The sequence below is a fragment of the Myiozetetes cayanensis genome, unplaced genomic scaffold, assembly GCF_022539395.1.
Source record: "Myiozetetes cayanensis isolate MyiCay16 unplaced genomic scaffold, myiCay2020 scf13, whole genome shotgun sequence".
NCBI lineage: Eukaryota > Metazoa > Chordata > Aves > Passeriformes > Tyrannidae > Myiozetetes > Myiozetetes cayanensis.
Window position 1 is genome coordinate 5,628,847 of NW_026086937.1, and position 17,427 is coordinate 5,646,273.

The 17,427-nt window shown below is 43.5% G+C and overlaps 1 protein-coding gene across 2 annotated transcripts in view; it reads right to left on the minus strand.

The window, feature by feature from the left end:
* Positions 1 to 16,849, minus strand: part of PXYLP1 (2-phosphoxylose phosphatase 1) — a 47,438-nt gene extending 30,589 nt beyond the window's left edge. The window contains exons 1-2 of one of the 2 annotated variants that reach the window (XM_050308322.1): positions 16,738 to 16,849; positions 3,249 to 3,383 (exon numbers count right to left, since the gene is read on the minus strand). In XM_050308322.1, the coding sequence (XP_050164279.1) occupies positions 3,249 to 3,327 (79 nt within the window). In that variant the 5' untranslated portion in view covers positions 3,328 to 3,383; positions 16,738 to 16,849. Of the gene's footprint in view, positions 1 to 3,248; positions 3,384 to 14,696; positions 14,811 to 16,737 lie in introns of those variants that run through there. The other variant, XM_050308321.1, reaches the window with a different exon arrangement.
* Positions 16,850 to 17,427: the final 578 nt, after the last annotated feature.

Sequence of the window (17,427 nt, forward strand, 5' to 3'; positions counted from 1 at the left end):
TTCCCAGCCTACCAATACTGAAGATTCCGAGGTCTGATATTGGTTGTTTTCCCCAGTGTTTTTCTCCTTTTGTCTAAACTCGAGATGTGACAACTTTTAGCTCCAAAAGAATTGTCTCAGGAGTTTGTCTTACAAGGAAGGACAGAGTTACTTTAGGGCTGCTAACAGGACACCCATCACCTCCACTTCATCGTGGCTGCAGAAATCACTGCTCATACAGCACTTCCAGACCTTTCACAGCACAGTCCATTAAAGCAAACCAGCATCCTTTTCTGCTTGACTGGGTGGCAAACTGCTGCAAGCAATTCCTGAACCCTCACAGCTCAAGCATAGGCCAGACTGTGACCTTGTCAGCCATCCCAGTGTGGGCTGTCTCTAATACTGAGTCAGAACCTATGGAAAAATCAGCTGAATTTGGCCTTTACTACTCCCTTTGCTTCAGAGTCAGCTACAACTCACAAGTCTGGCTTCCAATTGCCACAGTTCCACATATGGACAAGAGGAATAAAATATCAAGCATTTACAGGAGTTATGCCCTGCCCTAAAGCAGAAGTTTGAAAAAGGAAGAGAGGCACCATTTGTATAATTATTCATTTAGTGTTACTGTTTCACTTTTATAAACAAATTTATCACAGAAAGGAAGAGACATTTTCAACATTCCATGCTTAGAAAAGCAGTAGTGTGTTTTAAAATTACCAACCCTCCTCCACAAAGCTGTGCACTGCTTGCTAACAGAGAAACACAATCTCACAACAGCATAAAACATCCATTTCCACTCCAAATGCTTCAGGAGGTAACTCCCTTCAAACAAAACAAAACAAAGCAGTGGCTCGGGCAATTTCCTGAGTCTAAATGTACAAGCACCCCTTTTCATTCCATGAACATAAATCATATCACAGAATCATTTAGGTTGGAAAAGACCTCTAAGATCATCAGCTCCAACTGTTAACCCAGCACCACTGTGTTCCCCACTAAACCATGTCCTCAGCTGCCACATCTACACATCTCTTAAATCCCTTCCAGGGATGGTGACTGCACCCCTGCCCTGGGCAGGCTGTTCCAGTGCATGACAACCCATTCCATGAAGACATTTTTCTTAATGTCCAGTCTAAACCTCCCTGGCACAACTGGAGGTTATTTCCTCTTATCCTATCCTTTGTTACCCAGGAGAAGAGATGGACCCCCACTCCACACAACCTGCTTTTGGGTAGTTGTAGAGAGAATCCTTTTCTCCAGGCTCAACACCTCCATCTCCCTCAGCTGCTCCTCATCAGACCTGCACTCCAGACCCTTCCCCAGCTCCGTTGCCCTTCCCTGGACTGTCTTGAGCACCTCAATGTCTGTCTGGTTGTGAGGGGCCTGCAGCAGGATGCTCTGCCTAAGGGGCTTAAAACAGCTCGAACTTTACCCTATTTGCAAAAGTTATCAGTGGTGGTTGGAGAAGGGGGAGTCACCCTGCTTTTGGTGTTGAAGAATGCTGAGACCAGCCTGACCCAGCAATCCCAAAGTTAAACATTCTGAGGATGTGAAAAACAGGGTTTCCCGACAGAAAATGGCACTGGTGAGGATGTGACAGACAAAACTCCTGACAAAGAAAGCAACAAGTCAAACAAGTGATAGCACTGATAACTCATCTAAAGCTGCTGAGCTACAGGTTGCTCAGCAGTCACAGCCAGCCTGGATGCACACAGTGATGGAAGAGAGTTTTGTCTCTGCTGTGGAGATGGTCTTTGTTCCAAGTTTGAACTCGTTGCTCTACAACCTGAAGCTGGTAGAAGTTAAAATGTCAGGCTTCCTGAATGTCTTGGTTCCCACCAGACTGCACTGCAGTCGTCATTATGGAAAAGTTTCTGTATCAGTGTTGGTGTTGGCACTGAGCTTCATGACGGCTGCTTGCTGTAGCTCGTGTGCTTTTTAAAGCACCCCTCAAACATCTTTATCTCCTGGAATTCCTCTTCACAAATGTCATGTTCTAATTAAGGAGAAAATAATTTCCTCTTTAGAGGAAATGTGATTCACTCTCCTCATCTCTAAATAAAACTCATTTTAGTTAACAATTCAGTTTCATGTTTCAGCTGCAGTTCCTTTAGGACCTTCACCCTCTGCACAATTCATAACCAACCCTACAACATCAAGGCTAGAGCCATAAAGAGCCTAATGGGCAAAACAAGCTGCAGTCAGACCCACTGGTTTATGCCCATAGGAGGCTGAAAAAGCCACAGGTCCCTGTCTTACCCATAGATGAGTTTAAACACACAAAAATAGCAGCAGAAAACCACAAAGTTCCTTTCATCTTCTCTCCCCTTTCTTCTAAGTTGTCTATCATATGCAAAAGACACATTCTAAATCTAAAGCAATCTTTTGAGTTTGGGGATTTTTTTACACTATGCAAAAGGAGCACAGCCCAAAAGAAGCCTCATTAAAACACGAGGCGAGATGGCAACAACAACAAAGAATGTTATCCCAGCCTCTGGACATGCATTTTTCCTTGCCCTCCAACAGCAACTAATTACTTGGCTGAGTATTAGCACAGACCAGACTTACACAAAACGTGGCTTTGCCTGGCAAATGTTATCTCTCAGAAGTAGGTGATAATCAGTCATATGGCACAATGCTCTGTTTGTCACCTACCCCGACCTGCCTTCAGCACCACCCTCCTGCTTAGTCATCAGGACACCAGGGCCCTCTGCACTGACCCAGGATTAATTGACCTGAAGCACAACATAATTTATCTTTCCTTAAACAAACCAACCACTAGTGATGAGCCAATTCAACTGTTTAATGTTTCCTAATGTGAGGGCACAAATAAGGAGAAGTTCCAACACTCAACCCTCGCAGCAGTTTTCTCAATCCTGTCTGGTGTGATGCAACGTAAAAAAAGAATTGCAGCAGATTTTACTCAAAGGAATTGCTGCAGTTTTTTACTCAAATGGGGTTTGTCAACTTTCATGGAAAGATTCAAACACATTCAATTACTTAACTGCACTACAAAATGCAGATTTTTTGGATTTAAGATAGCCTGATTTGAAGTCTCGAAACTGTACAGACTCCTCTGTGGCACACAAAACTGTTTTCCTTACTTTTTGGAAAACAAACAAACAAAAACCCTCAAAAACCAAACCAAAACCCACAACAAACTCCCAAATATTTAAATACAGACCGAATGCTTAAACAACAAGTAATCATGGTCATTTTTAAACACACCTTTAGATCACTTCATGTAGAAAACAAAAGGGGAGGACACTCACAGAACTGCAGACTGAGGCTCAGGAAGGCCAATAAGGCTGCCAAGGCCAGCAAGAACAGAAAACGGTTTCGGAAAAGCATTATTATTATTCCTTCTGCTTTCTCTTCATGGTTCCATCTTCATATACCACTGGTTCCTGTAACCAAGAAAACATTGGCAAATATATTTCAGATGTGGAAGCATCAGCTACAGCAAAGAAAGTTCCAATACCCTTTTGACAGTGTCAAGTTATTTCTTAAAGGCAAGCACATAGGGAAATTCAAATTGGCAACAACAGTATGGATAAGTTGCCTTCACCTTAGTTATAATATTAACTATATTTCCCCATGACAGAACTTTCAATTAAATTTTAAAAGATTTATTTACCGTAAAATTAAGTTTGCCCCGGCTAAGACAGGGTTAATACTCATATTCACAATTCTTATTTAAGAGAATAAAGAGTAAGAAAAACCATCAACACCACTGCACAGAAAATGGGAAAGTAATAAAACTTCAGGACTCAAATAACTCACTGCAAAACTGAAAATACAAAAAACGCCCCAAGCCCTTTCCTGAAAGCATCCAAACAAGAAGCACACACCATTAGGGAAAAAACACTTTTCCTTGCAAAATGACATTCCAAAGTGCACAGAATTTGCTGAAGTGCCCTGTTTTCACAGATGTACATTTTCCTTTGGAAAATAACTCTATATATAAGGGATGAGGGAGGGGTGTTCTCCCCCCTACATGCCTTTTTTTTTTTTTAAACAACCAGCTGCTCTTATGTGCAAGAGATGCCTCTTCCTAGCACTGACAGCATGTTGCAGGAAATTGGTTAGTCTTGAAAGAAATCTTCTGAGATTCCCAGATCCTTTGAACTGAGCTCTGTTTATGATAGAACATTCAAACACGTTGACAGAAAACAACTTTTTCTCCCCCCACTGTTTCTTTTTGCCCCAGCACTCACAGAAAGAAACCTCTCTCCCTTCTTTCCTCCTTTTGAGAAGGACAAGGTTTACACATCCATGTAATCAATACGTATTTGCTTGCCAAAACTCTTGTGCACTCCAGAAACTAACCATCTTAGCGAGATTTTAACCTCTACCTCTGATAAAATCACAGCCTCAAAATTCTGATTTCCTCTCCACCCCCCAATTAATTTTCTTATTAGTATTTGAAAAGGTCTCGGGAATCACTGAGCTTATTTTATGTATTGTGGTTGGTCTTGAAGAGTTGTGGGATCTACGATGTGGCCCAAGGGGACTTTCATCGTACAAAGCAATGGGACCCAAGAGCACTAGTGGTGATCTCACAGAAATGAAAGCACTGGGGCTTGCAGTGAGGGAAATCCATTATGCATGTGCATTTCGCAGGACTGAGGTCTTTCCATCTCGTTTTACTTGGAGAGTTACTTTTACAGCTTTTGGAAACCGTGGAAAAATGGAAAGATCTGGAGATTCTGAGAAGCAAAAAAACCAGAGTCATTACAGGATTTTTCCCAAATGCCAACAGCACCATAAATGGCATGTGCAAGCAGTAATAAAAATAAAGTTTTTAAAAAAAAAAAAAAAAAGAGAGAGAGAGAGAAAGACAGAAGGAACAATTTTAACAGTCTCAATTTCACAAAATCGTAGCTCATCCTGGAACATCTTAGTGAAAGGCATGTGGGAACAAAACTGAAGTACAGCACTGCAACTCAACAAAGCTGTGAAGGATAGAAGGTAAAAGGATTAGTGTCTACAAAACACCAGGAGAGAATAAAGCAGTTCAACCAAACAGATGGGAGAACAGAAGGGGAACCACAGGAAAAAGCAAAAATAGACTTAGCAGGGAGGAGAAGGTAAAATCTATTAAAAAGCTCTCAGGAACAGGAGGTCTTGTACACAGTCTACACTCATTAATAATATTTTTGCATAAAACAAAGCTGCCACAAAGAAAAGGAAAAATTACAAGACTGGAAAATAGGAGATCATAAGCTCAATTAGCTTTAAGCCTTCATTGCAAGATCAGAAGTTTTAAAATACTGAATTTGAAACACATCCCTCAAGAAATTATAAGCAAGGTGAAAAGACTTCTCTTTTAAATATACTTTGGCTTGCTAACAAATTAAAAGTTGTTGTGTTGCAACTTATGAGGAACAGGAACATCTTCTGTTGAGTAGCTGTTAATTAAAAGCCTGTCAATACAATTTGTCATCAGCTCTGACTTGGTAACAAGCTCGTGGGAATCAGGTGAACACTTGTGAGCCTGAGCACTGAAGCCTCTGCTCCTCTGTGATGGCACACAAGATGCTCCCAGGAAAAGCAGCACTTGGCCAGCACAGAGTAGTGCAGGCAGTACAATAAGTATTGTGAGCACTCACTGAAATGAGCATTTGTAAGCTAAAAGAGATAAAACCAAGCTGGGGGGGGAATAAAAGCCAACCAACCCTCTCTTTCCACAAACCTATTTTTACATGCAGATGAAAAGAACAAAACAAACCACACAGCAAAACACATTTTGGGTTTTCAGGTTATCCTACCACGTAGCAAGAGGCTGCAGCGTTGCAGAGCATCTGTTGCTACATTTGGGTCATGTCGATCTTTATCTATTTACTCTCAGCACAGGCCAGAGTGCAGGTCGTGCCCCAGCCCCACCATCTCCACGCTGTGAGCTCCCAGCACCCAAAGGTCAATTCTGTCAACAGCTGACAGCACTACCTCGACAGTCCCCAGGAACAGGCTTGGCTCTGTGCCTCGGACACAAGGAAGCACTCACTGCTTTTCAAGGTGAGGAAGCCCCACAGCGCTGCAGAGCAGGTGGAACTCGGCACTGGGAGAGGCAGCATTCCAGCAGCAGCAGCTCCTGATGTGTGCCCAAAATGCAGTGATTTATGCTCATCCCTGAATTGGATATTGGGAAAAATTTCTTTACAGAGAGGGTTGTGACAGAGCACTGGGACAGGCTGCCCAGGGCAGTGGTGGAGTCTCCATCCCTGGAGGGATTTAACAGATGGTAGATGTAGTTCTTGGGGACAGGGTTTAGTGATGGGTTTGGCAGTGCTGGGGGAACAATTGGACTCGATTTCAAATGTCTTTTACCACCTAAACAATTCTACAATTCTGTTCCCATGAACGCAGGACTTGATAAAGACAACCTACAGAACTCCAAACATTTGAGTGACACTAATTATGAGCGTTGCACACTTAAGCAGTCTGGATATTCATAAGGATAGCCATTAATAAGGCATCCTACACCAAAACACAGGTAAGTAAAAGGCTACTTCTGAGTCACCTTTTGCAGCACACCTACCTTACCTACCCACAGATTTAACTTTTACTTTTAAACATCAACCAAAACCTCAACTCATCCAAACATGCCAGAATGACTCACAGCATGCAGAGCACCCTCAGCTCTTACCTAATCACACACACATTAGTGTAAGGTGCTCAGCTGCTGCATGCTCACACAAAGGGAAAAACAGCTTTATGATTGAAGGCCAAGCCAGGGAGCCTGGAGACTAAACCATGTCCCTGGAAAAGTTTGTAACTCCCTAGAAATGCTGGGAGAGCAGCCTGTCTGCCCGTGCGAGGCAGAGCAGCTGCCAGGACTAACCTACTTTCTGTGCAGCACTCGTGGGGCACTGGCAGCCACTGCTTCACAGAGAACCCCCCCAGCAACCCCTCCTCCTCAGCAAAATACACAGAAGGCATTTTCTGCAGGGCTGACTAGCTAAACTATTTCTTTTGATTATTTTAAATCAGGCCCTGAAAATAACTTGACATCAATGCTTTGAAAGCGCTTGTGAGGTTGGACGTGACACTAAACCACCACTGCCAAACTTCTCTGCCAACGGACTGATACTGTTACATCCTCTAAATCACCAGTATCCATCTAGAATACAAACCTACTCTCCAGCATGAAGCGTAAGCACAGAGTTATCCTGACTCACCATGACAGCTCAAATGAATCTACTTGATTAAAATAGCATGCCTCCATAAATAATCAATAGTACTCCTCAAAGTCTGCCTCAATAAAATTACTGTATTTATCTGATGTGGTACATCAAAATGACATTGTCTACTGAAACACAAGTGAGCAAAAGTGGTCACAATGAACCAGCAAAGAGAAATGGTGACTTCACCCAAAAAAGAAGGTAGTGCTCAGCCTGTACCTACCTACAGACCAAAAACAGAGGTGTATTTTGCAGCAAGCTTAGAGAGCATAGGAGGGAGGAAAAAAAAACAACCTACAGACAACATAAGGTTGATTTAGACCAACATTCACTGGTTGTTTTAGAAAAGGTCATGGAATAAGTGGGTCAGGGACTCACTTACTAGTCTGATGTCTCTTCACTGCAAAAGAAAGTTTTAGATTATCTTTTTGATACAGCTACAGCTGTAGGCTTATTTTCTCACAAAACCTGTTCTGAAGATATCTGAAATGAAGGTGAATGCTCCTGATACAATTCCAGTGAAAATGTCTGCCTTGGCTTTCACTTATGTTCCACCAATTAACCCCCAGCTATTGGGGGTACTGTACAGCCTACCAGGCAGTCCATTTTTCACCTACTAAAACCCACAAGTCCAGAGAACTCCAGACAGTGAGGAACTTCATACTCTTGAATTGGCAGCTGCAGAAAATAGTTGAGTCAGCAAGTGGCACAAGCCAAACCTTTTCTTTGGTGCTTCAAGGGATTTGCTTTTTTTTTTCCACTGCAGGAACAAAAAACAGTGGCTGGGATTGACGTGACCAAATTGACCAGGGCTATGAAGATCTGTGGCAAGCACCAGACAGAGAGGAAATGGGAACACTCAATTCTCTGGTCAGCACGACCTGCTTAGCTACTCATGCTTGTAATTGTCACAGTGAGGAAACCCTCACAGAACCCCCCCAGCCGACTGTAACATCAGCAGTGGAAAGTGGGCAGAGCATCCCTGCAACACTGCAGCTGCACTTTGCACAGCACCACACAGAAACACAGCCAGAACCTGTGATTCTGTTAGCCACAATTCTGCATTTTCCCACTGGAAAGGAACAAGCATTCATTCTTTTGAAAGTTAGTGTTTATGAGAAATAGGTCACAACACTCGGTGCAAAAAAAAAAACAAACAACTTATTTCTAAAAAGAGTAAAAGCAGCTCATCATTGAAAATATTAAATAAAACCTGCTTGGTAATGTTACTTGTGTTAGCCCACCCAATGACTGAACCTGGAACTCAGGAACCACAGGACACACAAAACTCAACTGAAAGTACAAACAGGTCAGCAGTCTCATTACAAAGAAAAGAACCCCAAACAAATAAACAACCTAAGTGAAGATAACAAAAGCCATGGAAAAGAAAAAAAATTATAAATAAAAAAGCCATGTGCCACTCCACAGTAACCAAGCACAGAACAAAGCATGGCTACATGATGATATGTAAAAACTAATATTTACTTATTGAAATTGGGCAATAAACACAATCACGCAGAGACTTTTATATTCAAGTTTTGTGCATTAATGTCACAGTTACTGTAATGTAACATTAGAACATTACAATTGCTTTTTATGGGTTTCCTAGCATTGGAATTTGACTCATTTTGCAGCCAGAAAGCTCCCAGTTTCTGGAACTTCCTTAAATTTACACCAGTTTTCTGATTAAATGATGCCCATGCCAGCTTGAACAAAGATAACTGAGAAAAAAAGAAAAGTGTGGGAACTGCTAAAAAGCATGAAAAGATCATTAAGTGTTGCATTTTATATAGTTTTTCACCCTTGCATAGCATACCCTGTAGGTGTGTCACCTCACCTCCGCTGCACTCTGGACCACTAATATATGAAGAAAATTATAGTTTTAAAATATAAATATCTAATTCCTTTAGATATTAGTCATTGCCCTAGATCACTCTTTTCCCTCTCTATGATCTGCTATTCCTAAAATTATCAGCACATGTGAGAGAAGTTCTGAACAGTTACAATTCAGATATAATTTCCACGGCCTGCACAACCTTCCGTTAAAAACGAATAAATAAAAATATTTTAAATTTAGCTTCCTATCCCCCTCTTCCCAGAACACTCACCCTTTAGAGACTCCACTTGGAGACAGATTGCCTTCTGCCCAGGCTCCAGCAGCATCCTGGTGGCAAAGGCATATTTCTTCCTACCAGCTTCACTATTCTATTTATAAAGAACATCAAGTGTTCCCACCAGCCAGGACACAGGGGTGACATGCCCCTGCCTGGAGGAACTTAACACGAGTCTAAATTAGCTCAGACTGTCAACAAACAGAAAATGCAGGATTGCACTTAGGAACAATTATGGAATGTTTATTCCAATAGGTCTGTAGTCTCCTTTATGTTCTACTTTCTCCCAGATTTAGGTATCTGTTTAGATCAGAGGACAAAGTGATGGTCAGCATCAAAATTCATGCTTTGCAGCTCATGCATTCTCTCCCTTTTGAGTAGTACTTTCAGTCATGGTTGTTAGTCACTGATGCTCTGCTGTCAGTTCACTCCAGGGGCTCAGAGCAGAGACAAGAACCTCTTTGCCTGAGTTCTGCTCCACATTATGGGAAACACCCAGGGAAAGCTCCACATGGCACCCACAGGAACCTCTGAAGCCCAGTCCTTCAGCAGAGATGTCTGTTTGGCACCACCAGCCCTGCTAAAGGTCTCAGAGTGCAGCAGAATCTCTGAGGATGGATGTGGTTTGGAATCTGAAGCTGCATTTTGGACAGAACGTGACACAGCATGGACTGCTTCCCTTCAAACCACAGAGAGGCTTCACTGCTGTGTTACAGTCTACACACAAAATCCAGTCTATAATAAAATCTGTCAAATGACAAAGCTTAGAACAGAGTTGAAATAATGATAGACCAGAAACCATCCCCCTTTTTAAAAAGTCAGACTTCATAGCATACCCAAATCATTAAGTACTGAAGAGACTCCTGCAGTTCCTTTGTAGCTTCACACCTGTCATTTCCAGATTCCTTTACAGAACTGTTGAAAGTTCTCTATGCTTTGGCCTTTGGTTTTCCAGCTATGACTTTATGGGTATCACGTGGTTTACTCATCTGAACAGCAGGAGTAGGAGAGCACGAAATATTTCCAGGAGTAGCTGTCCTTAACTTTGGTTTCCTGTGGTCCACTTAAACACTTTGTTCAAGAGATCCTTGCAATCAGACAAACTTCTCAGTGAGAGCTTTGATCTGCCCTCGGTTACTTTTTTTTGGCTGGAAACAATGTCAGTGTCCTCCAGCTGTACATGTTACTGTGTAGAAACCTGAAAAAAGTTGCAGTCAACAATGACCCACCACTGCAGCACATCCCTTTGGAGGCTCTGCGTGAACCAAATTTTAATATCTAGGAAAATCTGTCACAAGTCCAACTCTCCGTCACCCACTTCAGGAATGTCCCCATATTACTATTCCTTTTCCTATGCAATAATAGGTCATGCATGTCTCTGAACTTCAGAGAAAGTAAAAACAAAACCAAAGGAAGTTCTTTTACTTCCTTAAAGGAAACTGAGCAACTCTTTTTTAACATTATTATGAAACTTGAAAGAAACCTTATGATGTTGATGGCTCCAGGCCAGAACTGAATATTAACTGGCAGCAAAACCATTCCGGAACATACAGATACTTAAATAATTCTTTAAAAAATAGTATCAGAAGGTAATTATTTTAAACTTACAATTTTAAAAGGGTATACCATATGCTCATAATTGTACTAGCAGAGATCCTAATCACACCCAGATCACAGCCAGTGGCTGATCAGATAACACCACAGCTCTAAAAAGCAGGCAAAGGCAAAGCACTTCACATGCTTGAATTATTAAATGATTTTTGGGGTTTTTTTTAAGTTGAGGTTTTACTTTTTACAGTTTCAATTATTTAAACAACTCCATTTCCTACTATAACACTCCCCTCCACATCCACTTCCTTTGAACGCACCTCTAACAGGAACCTGCCTCCTTCTGCCCCTATGTCAGGGGTTGTGTTTTGCTGCAACTCATGAGTTTGGCACGCACTTTCAAAGCAAACACTGCAGGGATGCACTCAAAGCTGGTTGTGATCAACCACTGAAGTCACACTGAACAAACAGATCAGTGAAGAAAGCTCATAAATGCAGAAAAATGCTTGTTTTCCCACACTGGTTCAAAGTTATCCCATCCAATGTTTGAGATGAAGTTAGTGTTACGGACAGTATTTTTTTCTGCATGTCAGCTCTTCCACTCAGGTTAGATGGATTTGAGAGTGGCAATCTGAATCACCAAATCTGCCATTCTTTTAATTCCAAATGACCTTAGACTGGGTCAGTTTATACCCCACCTGCACACACACATTCTAATGGTGACAGGTGCCACACCTGCAGTTCTCAGGGGTTCACACAGGTTATTTTGCTCACAGCATTCCAACTAAATGGACTTGGGGAAATTCTAGTTAAGTCAAAGGAGACACCGACTTAATAATCTCTTCAGCCTACTCACCATCCCATCTCATATCCTGTCTTCAGCTGGTCCTTCATCCCTCACCCTCTGGAATCATTGTCAGAATCTGAACCCACCCTGTTCCCCTTGCCATTCACTCACAAGCTCCACCTGTAACCACTACCCAGCCACGCCTTCAGCTCACCCTAAAATTGTCATTTTACATCAGGTGATTCAGCTCTTACCAAAAGCTTTCCAGGAAGCACAATTTTACTAAATTAGCTAAATTATACATGTGAAAAATGGCAGTGCAACAACCTGATGTTAAAAGTGTTTGCGCAAGAGGGATGGAATGGCTAACACTGATTTCATTACCTGTTACATTTCTATTCTCTCCTTGTGCTCAAGCTGTATTTTGACCTTCATCCCAGAAGATGTTTCTCCTGATTTCTCCCTGCTATGAGATTCCACCCCATGCCAGTCACCCAAAACTTCCATACTCAACCACCTCTATGTAATCACAAGGATCCAAAATTACAGGGTACATAGAGGCTTCTGTTTCTCTTCCAAATGGAAAACTTTAGCATCAGCTATACTGCTGCTTATTGCAGCACCAACAACTGGCAGCTCATACTGGAGAGAAAAAAAAAATGAAAAAAAGAAAAAAAAAAAAAAAAAAAAAAAAAGGACTAAAGAGAGTTTATTCAGCAATTTTGTCATCTTCCTGCAATCTAACCCCAGAATGGTGATTACTCAGATGCATTAGCAGACATTCAGCATTTTCTGCTGCCCTTTCTTCCCCACAGCACTGTACAACTGCCAGCTTGCCTGGCTGCTGCAGAGCTGAACGGGGAACAACAGAGGCATCACACTGGGAACGCTGCTGTGCTCCTGGCAAAGGCCATGCCTGGCTTTGCCCTCGATCCTCAGGGCAGCAGCACAAGTTAACCACTGGAAACACGGCATGTTACAGCTACACACAACCCAACACACAGGTGCAGGCAGAGGAGTTATTTCTTCAGAAGGAAAACCAAACCTGGGTTTAGGTAAACAGAGCTGCCACTAAACACCACGTCCCAGCGTCTCCTCGGAAAGGCCCGTGGGCCACATTTTTGTTGCTTGGCTGGTTTTACAATTTATTATCCCACAGAAGCTCCTCGTGAAGGTACCCAAAGGTCTTCAGAGACAGAAACCCAAGCCTGTATTCAGACTCCAGGAGAGATCAGTAAACCAACGTCACAACCACAGATGCAAGAAGGATGAACAAAGGAAGAAAAATATGGCTTTGTCCTTTTAAAATAATCATTAACAACAGAGCATAGCAGATACTTGCAGGGTCTTGCACCAGCCACTGCTAGGATTGGGAAATCACAGTATAATATCTTCCACTATGTTAGTAACTGAAATTTATCACAGGCATGGCAACAAAGTTATGGTGTTTATTTTTATATTTTCACAGGGGAAGCCATGAATTACGTGACAATTTCCAGGGGAAATTGACTTCATCCCTGGTACACGATAAAGTTTGAGGTGGTTGCAGAAACTATGAATGGACCAGCTGGAAAACAGCCACTGAGTAGGATTTCCAAGCAGCAGTTCTGAATGACTTTACCATGTGGCACAAACAAATAGGCCTAATTATTTCAGCTTCCAAAAACCAGTTATTTTTAAGAAATATGCCAGCTGTCTAGCTGTTCAAAGCACAGTTTGTTTCTCTAATCAATACGAAATACCCTGTCAATCACACTCTGAATTCTCTGCCTGTCATCAGAACCACTAAGTGCATAACCACACACTTACCATCCACCTTTGTAGCTCTCCTGGCAAACGTCTCTATTATCAGCTTGCACAATGAAAAAAATGCTCTTTTTTTTGCTGCTTAGGATGATCTATTACATTGATGATTCAGGCATAATCTGATTTTTTAAAAACAATCATAAATGCCATTTGTCACAGTACACCTTCCCACTCTTTATTTCTTCCCTGAACAAGAAAATCTCACCCAGCTGTAATCAGAGACCACCTAATACTTTCAAGACAAACAAGAACATTAATTTTGAATTCTAACCTAAACCAGTGCCACAAAACAAGCCACATGGGCAAAGCTCCCATGCTCCTCCATCAGGACTCATGCATCGTCCCCTACAAGTTTCAGACAATGCAATTTCCCAAACTTTTCTGCCCTAAACGATTTGCAAAGCCAAGTGCTTGTTTCAGGGGACTCTCAAGGGGATTCACTGAAGTGCAGCCTGGTTTTAACAGAATATGAAGCGTGCCATGGTCTGTATGGTATTTCTTTCTGGGAAACTGCTCTATGAACCTTCAGTTGTCACCTTCCTTTATGTAGCTTTATGATCAACTGTTTCCAGTTCTGTTTCTGTGTAATTTATACCATACACTGTCCTGTATTTACATTCCCTGCCATGGAAAGCATTTCGGAAAGCATTTCAAAGAAGAAAAACAGAAAATGTGTATTTCACTGCAGTACTGATAAAATACTGTGCTTTATTTTAGTACAAGTCCAGTAAAATTACCATGACACTAAATCCCATGCAAGTAGAAATCTTGCATGAAATCTACATTTAAAGTCTCCTCCCAGGTGTTTGACATTTCCTCCCTTTTTGTTACACAATTGAAGTTTTTGGCTTTGTATATAATTTCCCACCCAAGCTAGAGTATTTTTAAATACACCCTTCTGAATAGATTTGACCCAAACTACACTGTCCAACATTTGGACCACTGAGGTTCTTTTTTAAGCAGATCTTTCCCCACCCAGGCTGCTGCCTAGCAGTGTTGGTACCACTCCAGTGCCTGCCTCCTCCTTTTGGCAGGGGCACTTGAAGGCTCCACCCTCTTGGACAATTAAGGTACCACCACCTCCTTTGTAGCATCCCTCATAAATCTAAATCATAAAGCATATGTTAGAGGGTGGTTTAACATTTAATTCCTACGCTCATTTGATTTATGTTTGTGAGCAACGCATATCTCACAGTGGTTTTTCACTTAATTAATTGCCAATTTTTTTTATTAGTCAAAAGATAAAATCTTGGGGAGATGAGAGAATGTGCAACTAGAACTGACCATAAGTCCAGACAAAAGCCACACTCAGGACGACATGAATCCACCATTCCTCTTTTGGGCAATAAAGTGCAGATACACTTGTGATACAAAGCTTTTATACCTCAAAAAAAAAAAAAAAACCAAAAAATTTTTTTTTTTTTTTACATCTGCAACTTCAGCAGAAAAAGCATCAAAAAAAAAAAAATCCAACTGAAGTCTAGTTTCAAGGGTTCCCTAAGAGATTATGAAAATGAACAAAGACCTACATAAGAAAACCTCACAGGACACTTAAGGTTTCATTCGTCTAAGGAGGTCATGATAAATACGTAAAAATATACACCCATTCTAAAACCACTGGAGGAAGCAAACTTCCTGGGGGCCGGGCGTCTTGCAAAACCTGAAGCACTGCTTTTGTGTGCCCTCACTCCAAGATGCACACTTCTCAAACTAAAAGAGAAAGCCCAAAAGACAAATGAAGGCTGTTCTAGAGAAAAGCAAGGTCGCAATCACGAAACTAAAACAATATAACCAAAAGCCTGCAGCCCAACCTGAGCCCCGGCTCTGCCCAGGGACACAGGTACAGACACACCGGTTACACCAAAGCACTTTCACAGCTCTGGTGGTGTCAGACCCTGCTACTCCTCAGTGCTTCCTTTCCCCCAGAACAGGGAGCTTGTTTAGTATGTATTCAATTTTATAAAAAGTAATATTTCAGCACTACTGAGTTTACATAAAATATTTAAGAGACTACAATTAAAAGCCATTAGAGAGAGAAGCATCTGTGTTTTAACCACGTGCACTACTTGTAGTTACCTTTTTGAGAAGATTAAAATTAAGCAGCTTTTGCTTTTCATCCCACTCACACCCTCCCACTACAAATTCTGTCTGAGCTAATCCTCCTTCTACAGACGTCAAAACAGGGCATAAGTATTACAGCTACTTACTGCCAAAATGTGCTGGTTTAATATCCCATTACTATTGTAATACTGGCACAATAACTTATTATATGTGACAGCTTTAGCAGTTAGTCAAGGATAGAGCCACTTATTCAGTAGGTTTTTTTTCACCACATAAAACTATATTTCTAAAATCTGTAAAAGAGAAAATTCAATGTCTGAACTCAGACTACGATGCCAGACAAAATAAAAGGCTTGTAAGGTCATTACACACGGTCTTCTCACCCTGTCATTTCCACTGTCAAAGAATTCATGTAAAGTGACCTGTCCAGAAATTCAGGTTACAGTATTTACAAATACACTTTGCAATATATATATTATATATAATAATAATAATAAATATATCTATATAAATACTCCTTTATTTCCTGGCATTCTAAAATACACTTTCACAGATCTTTGTTTAATTTTTATTTTCTAAGGGCCACGTTCTGCATGAAGACCAAGGCAATGTCCATGTCAGAACACACTTCCAATGAAAAGACCATGCTTGTCAAAACGCTCAGGGTTATTCTTCAGGAACCTGCAGCACAGAAACACCCTAAGAAGTCCGTTCAAGGCTCTAAAAATATTTAGGTTAAGCACGAGCAGAGAAAGGGGCTGCCATGGGACACACAAAAGACAACAGGCACCAGAAAACAGGTGAACTCACTAAGTTACTCCAACTCCGGCCACAGCGTATCCAACAATAGGTGACAAAGTATCTGTCCCCGGAGCAGCACAGCAGCTCCGCAGCAGCCCCGGAGCCCCCGCCAGCCGAGGCTGGGACACGATCCGGGCTGTGAGCTCGGGGTGCCGAGCGCCGTCCCGGGGGCTGCGCCGCCCGCTCCGCCCGCACACACCGAGCCGAGCCCGCGGGCACCGGGAGCTGCTGCCGGCCCTGTCCCGGGGCCCGCCTGCCGCCGGCAGCAGCTCCCGCCCGTGGGGAGCAGTTCACACCGCCCGAGCCGCCCCCCGGTCCGCCCGCCCCGGACCCTGCGCGGCCCCCGGGGCGGCCCCCTCCCTGCGCCCGGGGAGCACCGCGGGCACCGCCGGCTCCGCGCCGGGGCACCGGCGCCAGCGCGCCCAGGGCGCCGTCCCACCTGCCCGGGCAGCGGCCCCCTTACCTGCCCCACCGCACTCGGCGCCGGAGCCGGTGCCGGGCCCGCAGCCGGTGGCGGTGCCGTGGCCGGAGCTGGAGCCGCCACCGCCTCGCCACGGCCGCGGCTCCGCGCCCGGCCCGCCCCAGCGCCGCCCCCGAGCGGCCACGGCGCCCGCCCGCGCCCCCTGCCGGGCACCGCCCGCGGCGCGCCGGGACCGCCCCGGCACGGACGGGACGGGCCGGGCGGGTCCCAGAGCCAGGCGCGGGTCCCGCAGCCAGGCGCGGGTCCCGCAGCCAGGCGCGGGTCCCACAGCCGCTGCCGCCCGGGGCACACGCGGTTTCAGCCCTCGGAGGCCGGCTGATTTCACGGCCACAGCTGCGGAGAGCAGCGAGAGGCTCCGGGGCCAACAGCGGGCACCCGGTCCGAGTTGCCCGCTCCCCGCTGCTTCAGCTCCCAGCGTTGGAGTGGATGGACGGCCGTCGGCTCCCCGGAGATGCGGCACAAAGCATCTCCCGCAGCTGAGCGAGGTTGTTACTGCTGGTGACTCCGCTGGCACGTTCTTCTCATACTTAACTCACCGGGAGCGGGACCCTTTGGAATGCCACGAATTTCAGTACAAAGATAGAACAAGCATATTCTCTTGTACAGCTGGTACGAGTGAGTTCATTCTATAACTTGTGCAGTACTCGGCAAGATTTGTTCCCAGTAAAGCAG